Source organism: Frieseomelitta varia, unplaced genomic scaffold, assembly GCF_011392965.1.
Source record: "Frieseomelitta varia isolate USP_RPSP 00005682 unplaced genomic scaffold, Fvar_1.2 scaffold_342, whole genome shotgun sequence".
In the NCBI taxonomy this organism is placed as follows: domain Eukaryota; kingdom Metazoa; phylum Arthropoda; class Insecta; order Hymenoptera; family Apidae; genus Frieseomelitta; species Frieseomelitta varia.
The window spans coordinates 423,866-442,390 of record NW_025110082.1 but is presented as its reverse complement, the minus strand read 5'-3'; the positions used below and the strand labels follow the sequence as shown (position 1 = coordinate 442,390).

Genomic DNA, 18,525 nt, shown 5'->3' with positions numbered 1-18,525 from the left:
GAAATACTACGAAATAGAATAGAGCAAGGCTTCCGACAAATTCGAGAAACACCAGGAACGATAGAGAGAGTAACCAGATGAATGACAAGACGCGTGCAGGCTTGTCTTCAAATGCAACGTGGTCATTTCGGGCATCTTTTGTAAAAGTAATTAAAACAGAAAATTCATTACATCTCATAAACGAAGACAGATAGGACATACATTTATATGACTTTTTTTCATTATTTTTAGGCGTGCAACCAGCTCCCGAAGTTACGAAACACCCTGTATATAGCGAAATCACCATCGAGCAGAGAATTCAAGCTGTGCAAGTTCGCGTAAGCACCTGTTTCAAGGAACTGCGGCAAACAGTTGCGGTGTTTGTGTACGTGCGGTGGCCGTCTAACCAGAAATCAATCTTAATCCAATCTTCGTTCTAGCCGTCCCCGCTAAATTCTTCGTTCAACCAAATACTTACAATGTTACAGTGTCTTATTTATTTGGAAATTTCGATGCCACTTTCAGCAGCCTGTGCACCATAAAATAAAGAGTTAACATAATAGGCTTCCCCTTAACCTTTCGCTAACTCGATATAACAGGTAAGGTTAGTATAATAAAGTTGATATAAGCAGCTTAAAGTGTTGCTAAATACGCTCTAATTTCCGCCAGAGGTCGAACGTACGTAGAGTCTCGTACCAATTGAATGCAATTTCTCATTTTGTTATTGTTGTCCGAGCCCGGCTGATTAACTTGAAACACAACAGTGCTGCTTTCCGTATCGATCTCTTCAACTATGCAAGTACAACACACCACGTTATGCATACATATACGTGTCACGGCGAAGTAAACTTTTAATTGTGCAGATCTTACGTTAAGATTTGACGTGTGCAACCACGAAAAACACGAACGTTTTTCTCGACAAAGGCCACCGCCGTGCTATTGACAAAGCATTTCCATGACATAATCGAAGATCTACACGCGACCGACAATTCACGTGCGAAAGAAAGCTCTGTTTTATGAACGAACATATATATATGTGTGTGTGTGTGTGTAATGGGCAAATTCTGGGAAAGGGCCCAGAACTTTCTCCAGTGCCCAACAATTGCAGATGTCCCAAGTGGTGTACCATAAACTGTAGAGAAAGTTAGACCTGGGACTTGGGAATGTTTATGGTCTAGCATTCAAGATATTAAACCTCGCATAACGGTGGCTGAGTCTGCGGTGACCCGCTTGAAGTCCTACTTTGTGTGTGAGTCATACAAAGTTAGCCTGCACGGCTACAATTTGGCGATAAAAAAATGGGATCATATTACGTTTCCAGTAAGAAGTCAAATCGGCGACGAACGCATGTACGAGTCAGTTCTGAGGAAGCAGTCGTAGCGAATGGTCGGCAGTGTATTTCAATGCATTGTTTTCAGTATTTTTTATTAGTAGTATTCTTTAGTAGTTTTTCTAATATTTTTCATTTTTTGTATTCTTTAGTTTTTCTAGTATTTTTCATTTTTTTGTGCTTCTTAGTCTTTCAGCGTTTTCCATTTTTTTAAAACTTAAAACTTCCAAACTCAAACACACGATCGAGATGTTTTATTTGTATAGGCAATCGACAACAAATATAGCGCTAAACGTAGCAATTGTCACAATTTTGTTTGTAGCAAACATAAATGCAATCTAACGTATTAGATACAACGAGAATAAATAATATTATTTATAGATAATAAAAGTAGCAAAAGGTGTTTCTATTTCCTACTGTCTTATTGTTACAACAATCATAATAAAAATACAAAAAAGAAATCAAATTGAACCAGCTACTAACGACTACATATATAGGCGTTCATCGTTCCACTAGCTTGGGTCTCGCGAGACCCGGCCACCGGCCAGTACGACTCGTCATGGGAGGATTAAGGGTATGGATGCGTTTGTGTGTATGTGTGTATGAATGACGAATTTTTGTGCAGATGAGGAAAAGGTAATGAGTAACGAGCGGTGAAAGCGAGAAGACAAAGTAAGTAAAACGTCAATTCACGATCATTATTAAACGAATTTTCTTTATTTTACTTTAAATAAATAATCATCTTTTACCAAAATTCCTACAAATTGGGGTCTCAAGCCGGGATTCCTATATATATATATATACACATATACATACACGCGCGTATGTACGTATTATTTTTATACTTTCTACGTTCAGAATAACTACCGGCCGCTTAAGTTTCCACGCTCAACGTGATGACCGTCGGTGTTATAGCAGTCAATTATGTACCATGAGCAGTCGTGTGTTGTACGTACGATTTAATAACTCCATTTTGTCTCTTCATTGGCAATAACGATCCGATTCCGCGTGTACAGCTTTATTGACGTGTAACACAGTACGTACGTACGTACGTACACATGAAACTGGGAATAGGATAGCGATCAGCGACACATTGTTGATCACGATGATGCAAAAAGACCGGAGGGAAGCGCGCCGAACGCGTTCGAGTTCGATATGGCACGTGCGGCAATCGGCGATAACTCTTTTCAACGAGCCAGCCTTACGGAAGGGAAAAAGGGTTGAACATACGTGATAGTTTAAGAGCAGCGCTCGCGAGGAAGCAATCACGTGTTTGACCCACGATCGACAGAACACGCATCGGGCACAGGTCATGCAATACAGTCACGACACTCCGCCGCGCGTCATCGCGTGTATTGACAAAATGTTTTCTATTGTATATTCACATGCAAGGCGGTACACGGTGATACGGCCTTAACTTGCGTTGCATACCACACAGGGACGTAGACCGACGTCTTCCACTACGACGACGGGGACGAATAGATCCGCAGGGGGGAGGGAAGAAATACATACATAAAAGGCTGAACAGACAGCGGAGGATCGCGACGGTTTGCCAAGCAGCTTTGCACACGTACGATGATGTTTATGTTTTTGCACAGTGTGTTTACATTAAAACATAGAGCGTGGTGATATCTTGCGACCTTTGTAAACCAATCTCTCTCTCTCTCTCTCTCTCTCTCTCTCTCTCTCTCTCTCTCACTCCCGATGAGTGTAAAGTTTTTCCAGCAAACGACGAAAACAGATGCCATAGACACCGCGGCGTGTTTGCGTTGAAGAAAAGTCAGCCAATATCGACGAATTTACTAGTCGTACGAAAAGAAAAAAAATTACGCGAACGTTCGTGTTGTGATAACTTTGGAAAGGTTTTCAAGCGACTTTGGAAAAATCGTGTGTAAACGTTTGTATCGTATTTGTTGACAGATTTGTCGGAAGATTTGTCGACGAATAAGCATCGAGCGGAATAAAGACTCGCAAAACGAAAAAAAAGAAAAAAAAAAAAGAAAAAAAAAAGAAAAAAAAAAAAAAAAAAAAGAAAAAAGAAGCATAAGAAAAATACCGAATATTTACATCCCAAGTCGATTCATTATGCGTATTATGTATGCACATATGCAAGTATGCATGTACATCCTCACTGCATTTGTATTTCACAGTTTGTGCTTCTCTATAAAAATTGAAGATGGACATTACGTTCTGTGAATACAGAAGGAAAGATCAACGTTCGTATAATAATAAACAGAATAGCTTCAATAACAATACACACGTATATCGTACAATCGTACAGCAATGGATATCAAAAAAATAAAGATTGAAATAAAACAAAGTGAACAAAGGAGCGAGACGTTTGTATACATTTTTTCCACAAAAAAAAAAAAAACAAAAAAAAACCATGTTTGCGGGGTCCATAGGTTAGGGAAGATGTTGATCTCCCGCCAAGCATAAATAACAAATGTACACACTTGGAATATCAAACATCGATAAACACAAACATATTAGCGATAAAGAAACGAACGGCATTGCGTCGTTTCTTCTTTTATCTCGTAAACACGTTTTACGCGACAATCGAAACGCGTATGTGTATCTCTTCTGGCGATAATGCGATGTAAACAATGAGGCCCGAGAGAATTTCTGACACAAATTATCAAGAAACTACTTACGAATGTATGTAAATATAAAGTAGGAAGAATAAAGTTTTATTAATACTTTTCAATTTTATTCGGACGCGATTATATAAATATATATATATATACACATACACGTATGTGGTTCGTAAAAAAAAAAAAAAAAAAAATATCGTCGACTTACGTTCCCCCTTCAGTCGATATTTTTTTCTGCCTGGTCTTCCATTGAATGCACGAGGAGATATGGCTTCAATAAGTCACGCAGACTGCTCGACGGATAAGGATCCGACAGTGGATCGCGAATCGCGAGCAACAAACATGTCCATAAGAAAGAAAATTTTTCTATGGATTTCTTAATAAATCTCTTTCTAAACGACTTTTATTGTATTTTCGCGAGCTTGACAACACGTTTTACGGCTATTTAAAAAACTGCGAAAAATATCGAGCAACGCATAAAATAAATATTGCGTATTTATGCACATTCTGTTTCGATGAAAATAATCAACACAGCAGAAAGGTAGAAAAGGCAATGCGATCCAAGTATCATTCAATTAGTTATTTCTACGAAAAGCGATTTTTCGTTCGAGAAATCACTAGCATGTTACGATACACGTAAATTCGGAACTAGAAACCAAAATAATACATATATATTTGAAGATGGTGCACGCAACAACCAAGAAATTTCAAGCAGTGGGAGAAGTGAAGAAGCGGGCACACACATACGCGCAGTGACTGGTACATACGTATGCACGTACGTTGCATATTCCTTCCGCGAGTAAGAAGGAGAAAGAGAACAATGACTTCAAAGACATCGCGCGCGTTTTCTTCGCAACAAGTTTTACATTACACGACGTAGCGGCGGGACTGGGCGACGAACAACGAGCAACGGCGCATTCTCGCTTAGCACGCAGATAAGAATACTTTCTTAGAGCAAGGTGCACGGTTGTTTCGTAAATAATTCGAAAAGCGCCAAACAGTGGCGAACTATGAGATTTGCACGAGCTACGAGTAATTACGTATAATACAGTAATCCTTATTTAAACGTTCGCACTTTCACCGATTTAAACGTCCGTCGATACAGTAATCCCCACCATTCCTTGAAATTGGGACTATCTGCACTACCTTACCGACCTGTCGAAGGCCGTGCGAAACAAGACACTTGCACGACACAAAGCGAGTGATACTCGATACTAATATTTCGGTGCTAATTCGTAGAAAACACATCTCCACTTAAGCGTCCACTCTCGGTCCCGACTGTGGACGCTTAAATGAGGATTATTATAACGGTCCGGTGCACAACTACGTGAAGAAAGAATCTAGAAAACTAGAAAGGCAATTTTCGGCGTTTGATATTGCTACGTTGAAGTCTACGAAAATTCAATTGACTGTCGAATTGGGATCAAATCACGTGGCCAGTTAATGTGCAACGAGCGTGCAAGACAGCAAATGGCAGGTCAGTTAGCAAGGCGTTTATCTAAACCTAACCTAACCTAAACGTGAATATTTAAAGTTAACTAAGTTCAGCCACTGATTCACCGTAAATAATACAAAAGGAAAACGCACGGGAATTGCGTAGCGTACAGGCGGCGTTGCACGAGAACGAATGATTCACACTTCCGAGCAAATCGCTGAACGACGATACAATAACTCAGCTGGCGCGTTTTCGCCGTATAGATTTACATTATACCGCGTAATTAGCGACCTGCTCGCACCGACGACATCCGACGAACTGAAATAACTGTGATAACAGGAAATCTCAGTCTTAAGTTTCAGCACTTACATTAGATTATGAAAGAAAAGGTACGTATTATCGAATCGATGAGCAGCTCGTCGTTGGTCAGTGCTTCTTTTCATCTTTGTTTTGTCTACAGTATTTCCTTTTCTTTCTTTCTTTGTTTGTTTACAGATGCGTGAATATATTCTAGGTATAGCATTTCTTTTTCTTTCTTTCGTGCGTTTATACACGTGTATAGTATATTTCAGATTCGAGCGAGCGCATAAGGGCGTATATGCATATATTTACACATGGTATGTACGGCTTCGATTATTGGTTCGTCAACTGCGAGAGAAATCAAAAACATTCGCACGATCGCAATGCACACACTGTATGTATCTTCCTTATTCTTATTCTTACTTCGAATACATCAGACACATCTCATCAGGCAAAAGGTGAGAAAACAAGCGGAAAAGAACGTGTATCTTTTTATCGAAATTCCGTGCAATTAGCGCAGAGATAGTACCTTCCAGACTTCCAGGTACGTACCCATAATCAAGCGTAACCCATTGTTTTCAATATCAGAAACTATAGGCGGAACTCATAACGGATGCTCGACACGAAATGTTTCAATTAACGCGTGGAACAACGGAATGGATTTCATATTTATCCGTGTCCCAATTATTCTAAACAGTGAACATCGGGTAAACAAATCAATGGCGCATGCCGAAGACTTCGAATATAGTCCGACGAGATATACGTACATATGTTCCAGATAAAGAATATAATCCAATCTATAGCGAAGCATCGCATAGGATGGTTGTTGCGTGGAATCAGCAGAAAAAAAAAAAAACGTCGGTGATGTGACCTAATCCGTTCGTTTGACCGATTTGAGAAGAAGAAAAAATACTTTTTCTTTTTTCAAACGTACAGATTACAATCGTTGCACTTTGAACCTTCGATTTGTAATTACAAACTTTTTCCCGATTGCGTAATCTCGCAAACGTTTGTTATGTAACTGTTACAGCAAAAAAAAGAAAAAAGAAAAAAAGGAAAAAAAAATGAGAAAGAACAAAGTCGTGTTGCGTAGGTCACGCACGTACTACGAACAAGCAGCAGAAAGTGATAAACGATAGCGAGGTTTTTGATCGCGAGCCCCACCACCGTGTAAGCCGAGTTTAATCAAGTGTGCGCGAAGAAAATAACGCAATAGCGTTAGTTTTATGGCTCGGTAATAAAACATATTTCTAACGGAAGTTTACTTACGTCGCGCAACTATATATGTATACGAATCATGAATGGGAACCTTAGTAGTTTGTCACGTTTCACCAGCTATTATGACTAACTAGAAATATACGTTTGCAGAATTAAAAGGTCGTACGATATTGCAACACTTCTGAGAACCATTACAATTAACTGTGATTATTGTGCTAAGCACGTTTTATAGAAATATAATAATTTTGACATACATATTTGTCAAAAAAAAAAAAAAAAAAAAAAATCATTGATAAATAATCATCGCACAAATACATCTGGTATATTGTACATACATAAACAAAAGGAAAAACAGAATTGAAAAGTTATTTATAAATCTCCATCAAGATTATTTATAAATCTCTATATGCCACAATTATTTTTAGTTAAACTTTTATTGGATGGATATAAATAAGAAAAAGGTGTTACATAGGGTGGGCCAAAAGTTTCTTCCCATCCATTTTTTTTTTTTTTAAAGTAAAACATCAAAATATAATAAAAAAACTAATTTTAAATTAAATTTAAGTCCAAATATAATTTTTCCACTATGTTTTCAAAAGTTATTTATTTTCTAATAAAATTATTCAGTACGGATTTATTTTAGTAGGAAATGATTTTTGGTCCACCGTATACAAGTATGAATCGTTGCTATCGAAACCGCCATCGGCCTTTTGAAACTATAACCGTATTTCATTTTATTAAATAATTATTAATTGCATGTATAAACTTTTATTTAGCTTTTGCAATTGACTGCAACTCTGCAGACTAAAATATTATTCCCTCGGTGCTTTCTATCTTCAATACAGCTACAAATTATGTTTTCACAACATTTTACTTTCTTTTTTTTATATTCTCAAAAAAGGTATTGAAAAAGTTTGATAAAAAAGAAGAAAGAAAAAAGATGAAACACCTAGCATGCGTAAGAGCTTACACTTGCGTGCACGTATAACGCAAACCCGTGGAATATAACCTTTTCCCTTATCGTAACCTTAGGCAAACTAAGTAGGAATATGTTTAAAGATTGTACACGAGGCATTGCCCTGTCTGGCATAGTCACCAGCGAGCAAAGCCTCTGCTGGAAAGTGACAGAGGAAAGAAAAAAAACAACAGAAAAACACGACCCCCTCGGAGCGTTCTGGAACATGCGTTGGCCAGCCTGCTAGATGGTTCTATCGCGCGCAGCACAGCTGACAACCCAATCAGCTGTAAACGTACACAAAAGCGTCGTCCAACAGGTCCACGGCGGATGCGTTCATAAAAATAGAAAATCCTATGCACTTTTTCGCAAAATACCTGAGGCTACAACAAGGTTAAACAAAAACTCTATAAATTGATTACAGTCACAATTATTGCTGGAATTTCTCTTTCTAGAAAATTTAAGACCGTCAAAGATTATAGGTAGCATTTTTATTCGAAAGTTTATATATATATATATTCTAGTTTACGAATTTACGAATCTTGAACATTCGAACAGTTCGAATGTTAATGCCACAAGAAAGAATTTCTTCGTACAAAAAGTAAAATTCACTACAATTGACTATTAAAATTGATGTACGTTCTCTGGAAAATTTTTGAAGAGAGAAGAAGATTAAAGTACAAGTATTTTTTAAAGAAATAAAATATGTATTGTCTAAGTGATCGAAGGGTTTTGTAGAGCACTATTATACGCGACAAGTAAACATACGTAAGTACGTGTACTGATGTGAGTAACAGCATGGTTACGAAGGAACAAGCGAAGAACTTTCGTTGCACGAACCAAGTGACTACGTGCATATAGCAGAGACTCAGTTCGGTCGCTGTTGCCTGGCTAGATAGGAATCAAGAGAGGCTACACCACTGCAACTTAAATAAACACTGGGAGAGGAACAAGCGCGGCACACACAGCAGCAGCAGCTTCGAGTTTAGTTAATTCGGGTCATCGTCCTTCGTAACTCGTCGCGCATATTTAATTTTCCACGTAAAGCGTCCTGTGGACGAACGCATCACACGGATGTCGCTTTCAAAGCGAATTGTGCACCTTAATATGCACTTTGTGTGCAGACGTGCACACACCAAATGGTTCTCGGTCTATTAAATTCGAAAGGCGCTCGATCGACTCGAGAAACATGTAGTCAAATTACGGTCGATGTGAGTACGAGGAAAACAGTGGCATGTACACACCACTCCTTTTTCGGAGATATTTTGTTGACAGACATAGCAAGAATCAATTTCCTTTGTGTCGTTCGATTCTACGAAGTCCCACACGGCTGGGAAATTCCGATTTTCCAAGAAAACGTTTTTAGAGTAGAAGTGATAAAAAAAAAAAGTTTGTTTGAATTTTGAAGATGTTTGGCAAAATATCATTGAAAGAGGAATTGAAACTTTTACTTTACGACGCTCTTTTCGTTAGTTAGTGAAAAATAAAATAACGTGATTTCGATCGTACGAAATAGTACAGCTTTTAGGGGTTAATTTTTGAAAATATTTCAAACAATGTTTTTTAATCTCCTCGCAACGATGTGTACGTGTTGATGTGACGACTTGGTGAAATATTTGCAATAAAAAAAAAAGAAAGAAAATCGATAGAAGTTTGGTGGTCTCGGGTGTGGAAACAGAAGCAAGAAGTAAACGTGTTACGTCAATTCCCTCTACATCAACTTAGCCTTTACCATCGGTTCTATGCTGGATATTATGTAGGCTTTTTTCAGAGCGATCGAAGCCATTCTGTACACGTACACCGACAGCGAGAAGGGAAGAAACGTCATCAGAAGATACGCCGTCAGATTGTATCGAAAGATAATAACCCGAACGAACGTTTTAACGACGCGGCGCGGGTGAATCAGCTGTGAATGTGTACAAAACAAGACAGTGCGTATTATCTTGGTGACATTGCCGGCGTAGGTATCAGTAAAATTATCACGACAGACGCGGACTATTATGATGCCGTTGACGTTTCAGTAAGTTGAAAACAAATTCAAAAAAATTTAGGAGAAAAGAGATATAAAAAAAAAGGTACAAAGGAAATATACTCGTGAAAGAGACCAAAGTGAACGCAGGTATACGAAATACTGGGGGAAATGCAACGGTATGTTCGAGAAGGTTAGGATTAGTGCATGTAAGACGATCAATCAAACAATGGAATAGATTCTTACTCTACCTGCACGTGCGGACGTGACGACAGAGCTACTCGATATGGCAGATTATATGCACTGTTACCAAGCGAAAAAAAATCCTAACCGGAGTGTGCTGTTGCCCCTGGGCAAGGGTAAGAAAATGGGACGAGCGAGAATCGTGAATTTCACGGAAACGAGCTAACGGGAAAAATTGTACAGAACACGCCACCGCCACGCAAAGCGACGGCCCTGATCTTCTCGTGGAAGGCAGCTGACAGGCCCCCGTCAGCTGAGAGCGTACACAAAGTCCAATGCCGTATGCGCACGTACTTTTCAACGTCGGCCTGTTTCTAAGGGAGAGTTCATTGTCGTGAAAAATTCGTAAACGTCGTCCGCACGATTCAAGACGACGCTCTTCCAATTACACGAACGATCGTACGCTAAACAAACACGGTTAAAGAAGAGAGGATAGTATTGCGTCGTTTCAGATGCAGACCGACCGAATGAAAACAGCATGGACGTTCCCTCGAATCGTGAAACAAAACGTACGATTAATCGTGGAAATTCGGGGCAACACGAGAGACTGAAACGTTCCCGCGAACAATCATCCCCCGCATTTGATGCAAATATCGTCGAATAACAATTTCAGCGATACGAACAAATGCGACTATCGCACTTTCAATTGTCCAGGAATACGTTCGTCCGTGTACGAAAAATCGTTTGCGAAACACAACGAGTCGCAGGAAAATGGCAGTGACTCTGAGGGGGATACAGGCAATGTTGTCGAGGCAAAGGAAAAACGCGTGCACAGAGAAAGAGGGTGCATCGAAACAAGGGTTTACGCACCTCCATATGCATCCGTGGCCGCGGCAACGAGCGACGATGTGTGTCCTCGGTCTCTTCTCCGTCTCGAACTTTTGATCACCGATCACGGCTTCTTCGTCTTCGCGAAATGCCACAAATAACGACGACGACAACTCGTTTTGATCATCACTAACGCGAAACAGTCGCATCCAGCGAGCACCGTACTGCTGATCGGCTCAGCGTCGTTCGATTTATTTCGGTTCGTCCGCAGGCGGGACGATATACGATGACCTGTGCGCATGCGCCATTTGCATCTACCTGTTTCCGGACATCACCGTCAGAGACCGCTTACGAACAAGCGCGCGTTACCCATTTTTCCCCCCCTTTCTTTTCTCTCGATCATGTTATTAATGCGAAACGCGAGAGACTTTAGCGACGTGTAAACGTACGAACAAGTGAAACTTTTTAGACTCGTACATGTAATTTGAATAAACTTGTTGTATTGCACAAATGAAATGAATAAAAATTTTAATCTTACACGCACACACATGTACAACATGCCTCGTATCGAGAAAATACGAATACTGATTGTTTCGAGTAGTCTATATATATGTATTTTAATGCGTGTGTGGGCAAGATGTTCACTTTGACAAGATAATCCGCGTTGCGCGCGAATAGAAACAGGAATACAGAAGAAGAAAAGGTATTTTAGTCGCGATTACTAAAAAAAGGCACATTGAAGCTCATTTTTACAATATTTCATCGTTTAACAATCTTTCCCTCCATCTAAATGCTGATTTTCATTTAGGTCCAGTTTCGTGAATGAGCACGAAGAAACGCATTGTTATTTGTCTGGAAAAAATATATATGTATGTTAAAACTATGTAGGAAAGCTACCTTTATTACTTCTTTCATTTCTTTGCGCAATTCTATTAGCTATTACATATCTCTGACAAAACTATTACAAAAGTTTACTATGCTGGATGATTTTTGTAAGAACATGTGAATGGCTTTTACACGCATCTTGGTATTATAAAGTAAAAAAAAAGTCGAAGTCGAGAACATAAGAAAGTACGGAAGTTCAAGAAATCAAAACGTATACTAATCATAACAGAAAAAAAACAAATTTTAACGACTCGAACTTCGTTCGAATCATTTAAATCAATAAAATTAATAACTATCCATTTAATGGAATATAAATTTTCGTCTTATACTCTTAATTCTCTAGAATTTGTTAAACAAATTTCGCGAATTGCTATAACGTAAAAAATACATTTAAAGACACCATTCATCTTTCCTTGGGCAGACCTACAATTTTAAATGCTCCGTAAATGCGCTATGTCTGCCACCCTCTTCCTCTTTCTTGATACATTCTACATATTTATTTTTTTTTTATCGATCATTCACACGACCAACATTTCTCTCGACTTCCACCATACAAGCGCAGCATGAAGGATAACAACAAAGCAGTAGTACATAAAAAACTTATTTTTTTACGTTTGTTTATTCAATATGTATTTTCTTATAAAGTGATGTCCTACTAATTAAAAGTAAATGAAAAAAGTTCACCAAACAATAGTTAATATATTCATTAAAATTCTTCATTTCATTAAGGCAACTAATTTGTTTAGTTTCATTTTACATATCTAGAGTAAATTATATATAAAGTATATGTAAAACACTAATATATGGTTACTTTTATTTTCTTGTTACAAGCCTTACATCTTTAGAATATAATATGTATACTTTGTATATATACTCTTGTAATAAAATTGATTACTTCGTATTCGATTCTAGAGATAATAAATATATCTAACGTGTAATGTTAGTACAAGAGAAGTGCGTGCAGAGGGTGGCAGCAGGGTGCGCATTTGAGAGTGCTATTGTTCCAGGGATCGACCAATCCCCACTTTCTGTATCGTCTCACATAGTGACATTTAATTGTATTGCTTTAGTGTCCACAGAGCACGCTTGTTGTTGTTGTTGTTGTTGCTGTTGTTGCTGCTGCTGCTGTTGCTGTACCTGTTGTACCTGCTGTTGAACTTGTTGTTGCACTTGTATCGCTTGAAGTTGTATTGTTTTTGTATCTACAGTGCATGTTGTTTGTTGCTGTTGAGGTTGTTGCTGCTGCTGCTGCACTTGTTGTTGCACTTGCTGCTGCTGCTGCTGCACTTGTTGTTGTTGTACCTGTTGTTGCTGGGCTTGCTGCTGCTGCTGTTGCTGTTGCTGCTGCTGCTGTTGTGCTTGCTGTGCAGCAGCTTGCGCAGCTTGTCTCTGTTGTTGCCGAAGTATACTGGGAGGGGGATCCATGTGCTGGCGTTGATGTAATAACAAATGATTCTTCTGATAGAATGCTTTCCCACATTTATCGCACACATGCGATCTTATGTGGCAGCTACCATCCGTGTGGCGTCTTTGATGCTGAGATAAGCCATGCTTCTGCGCGAAACCACGACCACAATCGGGACAAACATGTGGTTTTGGTTTCGGACCTGTTCCTACAGGTGGTGATGTTTGCGTCGCACCATGCATATGACTGACACCGGGATTTCCGATGGGGCCATTCATCTGTAAATCCTTTGATTGCAATACGCGTTTCGCATATTATACTACTACTGATAATACCTGATGAGTTCCAGGAGTGTTGGGTGTTAAGAAATGTCCAGGAGTTTGTTGGAACGCAGCTGCTAACCCACACAGATCCGTAACAAGAGTACGATCACCAGAGTGTAACCTTAAGTGCAAAGTAAGAGCTTCTCGATTTGGAAAGTCCAATCCACATTCCCTGGAACAATAAAATTTAAAATACGCAAATAACTTTAACACGTAGGAACTGTTGGAATGCGCGTTTAAACTATTGGAATTATTGTTTACCTGCACATAAGGGATTTTTCATCTGTATTCGTATTATTGTTATGTATTTTTGAGTGGGTTACCAGGTCCGTTTTCCGAGGAAATGCTTCTCCACAAACAGTACAGGCAAATGGAGTTTCTCCTGTATGTAAACGCATGTGCGCTAGAAGTGTTCTCTTTTGAAGAAATTCTTTCCCACAAACAGTACACGAATGTGGAACTCTGCCATGCAAACGACCATGATTCACTAATTCAAACTTTCTCTGGAAGGTCGCTCCACAATCGTGACAAACAAATGGATGTAAACTGCCATGGAAGCGCGAATGCATTGTCAAATGATCCTTTTGAGAAAATGATTCCCCACATTCTTCGCAAACGAAAGGTCTCTCTCCTGAGTGGAATTTACTATGCGTTACTAAATGACGTTTCAATGGGAATGATCTTCCACACTCTTGACAAACAAATGGTCGATCTCTCGTATGTACTCGCGTGTGCGTTACAAGGTGATGTTTCAGTGTAAAAGACTTTTTACATTCTCTGCATTGGTATGGTCGATCGGCACTATGAAGTAGCAAGTGAGTATGAAGACAATGTTTGTGTGCAAAACTTTTGCCGCAATGAACGCATACATGAGGTCGTTCTCCTGTATGAACTCTTGCATGTGTCGTAAGGTGATGTTTCAAAAGGAATGACTTTCCACATTCCGAACAAGAATATGGTCTTTCTTTTGGTACTCTAACTTGACTTCCCATATCTTGTTGCTTGACCTTTGTTTCAATTTGAGTGGTATTTACATGTGTTAAAACATGTCCAAAATGAGCCGTGCTATCTGTCTGACTTGTTGCCACATTGTTTACATTGGCTTGGTTCGAAGCAGCTGCCGCTCTTTTCATTAAAATTTCATTGCACTCTTCTGCCGTAAGTTGTAGTGGTCCAATAGGTGTCATGAAATGCTTACTCATGGCGTGTTTGTCAGCTGTAGTAAAAACTAAAGTATTTGAAAAGAGAGATGGCGGCGGTGTTGCATGTGCTGCATCACAATTACAACCTCCCTTGTCACATGTTAATGAAAATACATCATGATGCTTCTTAGTACGTACATGTGTGCCATGCGTTTGATTATGAGCTCCAGCTGTATGATGAGTTGTTGGGGTCTGTTGACAAGTTTCATTCATAGTGAACATCGGCCGACGATGTGTGCTATTGGCAACTTTAGTTGGTTTAATGTCAACCTGTATCTTCTGACTGGATCCTTGGTCCTGATTATTATTCACAGCATAACTAATGTTTGTGGTAAGTTCACCCTGTGCATTTTCTCGGGTTTCTGCCCCAGGTCCACCAAAGGACCAAGCATACCCAAATCCTGTGCCCACGTTGCCAGGCGTGGTGCACATGTTTGACAGAGGAGTAACGGAGGGGGTGGGCTGGCTGGACGCACTGCTTGTAGGCCCCTCCGTCTCTGTCAACGTATTATCGGCACCATTTCTTTCCACTACAACAAACTGATCGGCGGGAAATATTTTGAAAGGTTCTAAATAAACGTACCCGTCACACTCCAGTATCTCAGCTGTGATTTTCAAAATTGGGAATCATATCTGCCTGAAGCAGTTCTAAGTTGCTATGATATTTGATCCCTTAGATATTAATGGAAAACTGTAAATAATCTGGATACATAAAATAAAGAATACAAGATGATCAACACGATGCATTTGACATATGTGACATAAAGTACAACGAATATTTGGAGTGTTCCCAAGTATTGTTTTGCCAGGCTTAGGAACACATAGTGTTTAGGTGAGGTGAGAGTGTTTGAAGAATTGGAGCAGGCGGCAGAGGGGGCCTGTGCGCTGTAAACCAAGTTCCGTAAATCTAGAGCCGTTCTCGTATAGTTATCACCGCGCCGCCGCGCGCCAATGAAAAAAATACAGTGGTCGGTTGATTTTCCAATATATCTGAGTTCATAAGTTATTCTTCGTTTTGCTGTTCGGACCCGCGGCGTCTACGGTTCTTGAAAGACAACCTCCACCTTCTTCTCACCGCACTCCCACGCGTTCACTTACACTTCACCTTCTTTTCTCGTATTTCGCGGCACTGAACCTATACTCTGATGTACATACACGAGCCGCCGATGGTCATTAATTTTACAGAATTGCATATTTTATTGTCCATACAAAATAGCCTCATATATCGGCCATTTTATTTGTAAACTACCAAAAAACAATGCTGCCAATGCACGCGCGGTTTTGGAGGGAGCAAACTGGCAATAGCGTCGTCGAGTACTTCCGTGCTGGCAACACTGCACCGCCGACGCGTTTCTTCCACCATATTTGAATGTTCATAGGTTACAAATTACTACGAATCTTTTCAAAAAAATTTTTATTTATTATTCGTTCCTTTTTCGACAGAGAAATGTACTTGAATTACTTTCGAACGTCAAATAACAATGTTTAATCATAAAGTTCCTACGTACGACTGTGATAATTACAAGTGAAATGTGAAAATTCTATTTTACCACAGCGCAAACCAGTAATTGTTGATTTTACAGTAATCAGTTAGCTCAGGATATAAAAGGGAATGCGAGATGACTGTATCGAGTGTCAATAATACTACACCTAACCTAAATGTTTTCCACCTGTAACAATATTTATCGTACATTATGTTAGATGAAATTATTATTTATTACTTTTTATTTCTTTTTCCAAACAATAGCTGAGCAAATAATATCAGATATCAAATTTCACGTATTTCATACAGAGTTAAGTACATGCAATTAAAAATAGTTATTCGGATAAAAAATCATTGTAGATTGCATCAATAATAATGTTTCGTTCATAGTTTTCTGTGATGTTGAATGTTTTGTTTCAGCACTTTGTTTGAAGTATGAAGTATTTATTAAACGAACAGCCTGTAAACAAATGGAAGGAGGATTTTTTTTCAGTCGCGGTTTCCACTATCCAACGCAAATAGCTCTATAATCGATATACGGGGCCAATACCATAGACGTATACTCTCGTGGACGCGATCACTTTCGTCATTTACAGCTGATAGCCAGCGAGTTATGAGACGTGGGGGCATCTAGGTGGCATGGAGACAGAAACAGCGTCGCCCGCCGCTCGGTTGGTCACTGTCGACGCAATAACGCGGACTCAGCAACTGATAAGCAATCCCGCACGTTAATGGCTCGCGTTCACGACTTGGCAAAAAGCCAACGCGTGCCAGTGGAATGAGAATCTTACAGTTACGTCCATTCATTTTCTTCTTCTATCACTTTCTCTTTGCGTCGGATGAATTGCTATCTTTTACAAACTTTTACTCATCTTTACAGTCACAGCGCCAAGCCTTACGACACATTTACTCGCTTTCATACTCGTTTATTTCTAATTAACGTCGATCGATTTATTTCTCTTTGAAACATTATACTTTTAGCGTATCATTACACAGAGCAATTCATTCAAGCAATTTCATTTGATCGACGCGATGTGAAATATTAATTAGAGTGACGGATATTTTCGAAGAATATAACCACACTTTTATTCCAAAAATATTTTCTAAATAAGATAGTGCATTTTTTTTTAGTAAGAAAATATATTTCTGTAGTAAATGTAAATGATAAATACGAGCGTTTGATACCTTCTGAAAAAGGAAAATAAAGTTTTGCGACATACTTATCTGTTTCATAAAACAATCACCGTTAGCCCGAGTGTTTCATCTTCGTGTTTCAGAAGCTATGCCTGTTGCAGCAGCAGTAGTTTTGTCTACCAGAAAGTAGCGAGAATTTTTCTGGACGATTTGCACGGATTATACCAGCCTGACAAGATGATTAAAAAGACCTGCGCGTTCGCTTTAGCATAGCGTGACCTCTTTTTAGCACAGTAAATCCCACAGCTTCTTATTCTACCCTTTCAGAAAAAAGTTTGCTCACCCCTTGGTTAACTGGTAAACGCCTCGAGCTGTCTGCACGCGCACCTGCTATGTATCTCTCCCGGTCGTTTCTTACCATGCAACCACGACTTATGCCTTCTACTGGTAGATAACTTTGCAAACCAGAATTCTGTTTGACATGGAATCTATTATTAAAGTAATATTGGTCGACCAAAGAAACAAAATTCTTTGTCTTCTATGTAAGTATTCACATACGTTCTACAAATATCAAGAAGGAATAGTTGTATTTCTGTTCGATTTCTATTAAAGTCACCTTTTGTTTACTGTTCATGTAAACTGATCAGCAATGCAGTCTTACATCACGTGCAAGTCGGTCTTGCAATACGTTGAACACGTGAGGCGACTACGGTTGTATTTACTGTTCGGTCGCAAGATAGACATCCAATGACTCGAGATTTGCAATTATTCTATGCTATTCACAGTTGGTACGATTTTTTTTTATTCTCCTTTTATGATAAAGCCAGTCTGCTGTTTACTCTGTTACTACATTGTAACATGATAGTCAGTGCTGCTACGTTATGCTTAGACAAACAAAACGTAGGAATTTCTTTGAGTTCAACAGCTTAGCTTAAATTACACTGTCTTGAACAAACTCTCCAAATTTTTCCACGATACAATTGATGCTTGTAGCGGTAAAACGCGAAAAACTATTCGACAGAAGTTGATAATAAATTCTTTGGACGAAGAACAGTTTGCAATGGGCAATTTCCGTCACAAAGACGTTTCGTTACTGCAATTTGTAAGATGGATATGTTGTTCATCTAACCATCTGTTAAGTATGTATGTATATATATATATATATATATATATATATATATATATATATACATATATGCTTCGTCGTGAGATATGTTCAAATTCAACGATCGAGGGTTACAGATCGCCAACTATGGACCGTACCCCGTAGCTTCCCTTCCTCCTCTTTCTCTCTCTCTCTCT

General features: G+C 39.1%; 2 protein-coding genes and 1 long non-coding RNA gene across 11 annotated transcripts in view; 1 reads left to right on the top strand and 2 right to left on the bottom strand.

Annotated features, from left to right (window-relative positions):
* The window catches only part of LOC122530451 (protein yippee-like 1), a 22,602-nt gene extending 11,512 nt beyond the window's left edge, over positions 1-11,090 (bottom strand). Inside the window, exon 1 of one of the 3 annotated variants that reach the window (XR_006306992.1) lies at positions 10,834-11,090. The gene's annotated coding sequence lies outside the window, so the exon portion shown is untranslated. The remainder of the gene's footprint in view (positions 1-10,833) is intronic. The other 2 variants (XR_006306991.1, XR_006306993.1) reach the window with 2 other exon arrangements.
* Positions 4,776-7,198, top strand: LOC122530452. 5 transcript variants are annotated; one of them, XR_006306996.1, is made up of 4 exons: positions 4,776-5,380; positions 5,481-5,727; positions 5,911-6,182; positions 6,336-7,198. It is a non-coding gene; the product is annotated as an uncharacterized LOC122530452 (long non-coding RNA). The 5 variants fall into 5 exon arrangements; XR_006306997.1 differs by having other exon boundaries at positions 5,438-5,727; XR_006306998.1 differs by lacking the exon at positions 4,776-5,380 and having other exon boundaries at positions 5,387-5,727; positions 5,911-6,032; positions 6,090-6,182.
* A 994-nt stretch (positions 11,091-12,084) lies between the features above and the next one.
* Positions 12,085-16,253, bottom strand: LOC122530449 (gastrula zinc finger protein XlCGF57.1-like). 3 transcript variants are annotated; one of them, XM_043657408.1, is made up of 4 exons: positions 14,745-14,879; positions 13,666-14,632; positions 13,417-13,576; positions 12,085-13,359 (listed from the first exon to the last, which is right to left on the bottom strand). In XM_043657408.1, the coding sequence occupies exons 2-4, from the start codon at positions 14,604-14,606 to the stop codon at positions 12,715-12,717; spliced, it is 1,746 nt and encodes a 581-aa protein (XP_043513343.1). In that variant the 5' UTR covers positions 14,607-14,632; positions 14,745-14,879; the 3' UTR covers positions 12,085-12,714. The 3 variants fall into 3 exon arrangements, with proteins under 3 accessions (XP_043513343.1, XP_043513344.1, XP_043513342.1); XM_043657409.1 differs by having other exon boundaries at positions 13,666-14,620; positions 14,745-14,875; XM_043657407.1 differs by having other exon boundaries at positions 13,666-16,253.
* Between the last annotated feature and the right edge of the window lie 2,272 nt (positions 16,254-18,525).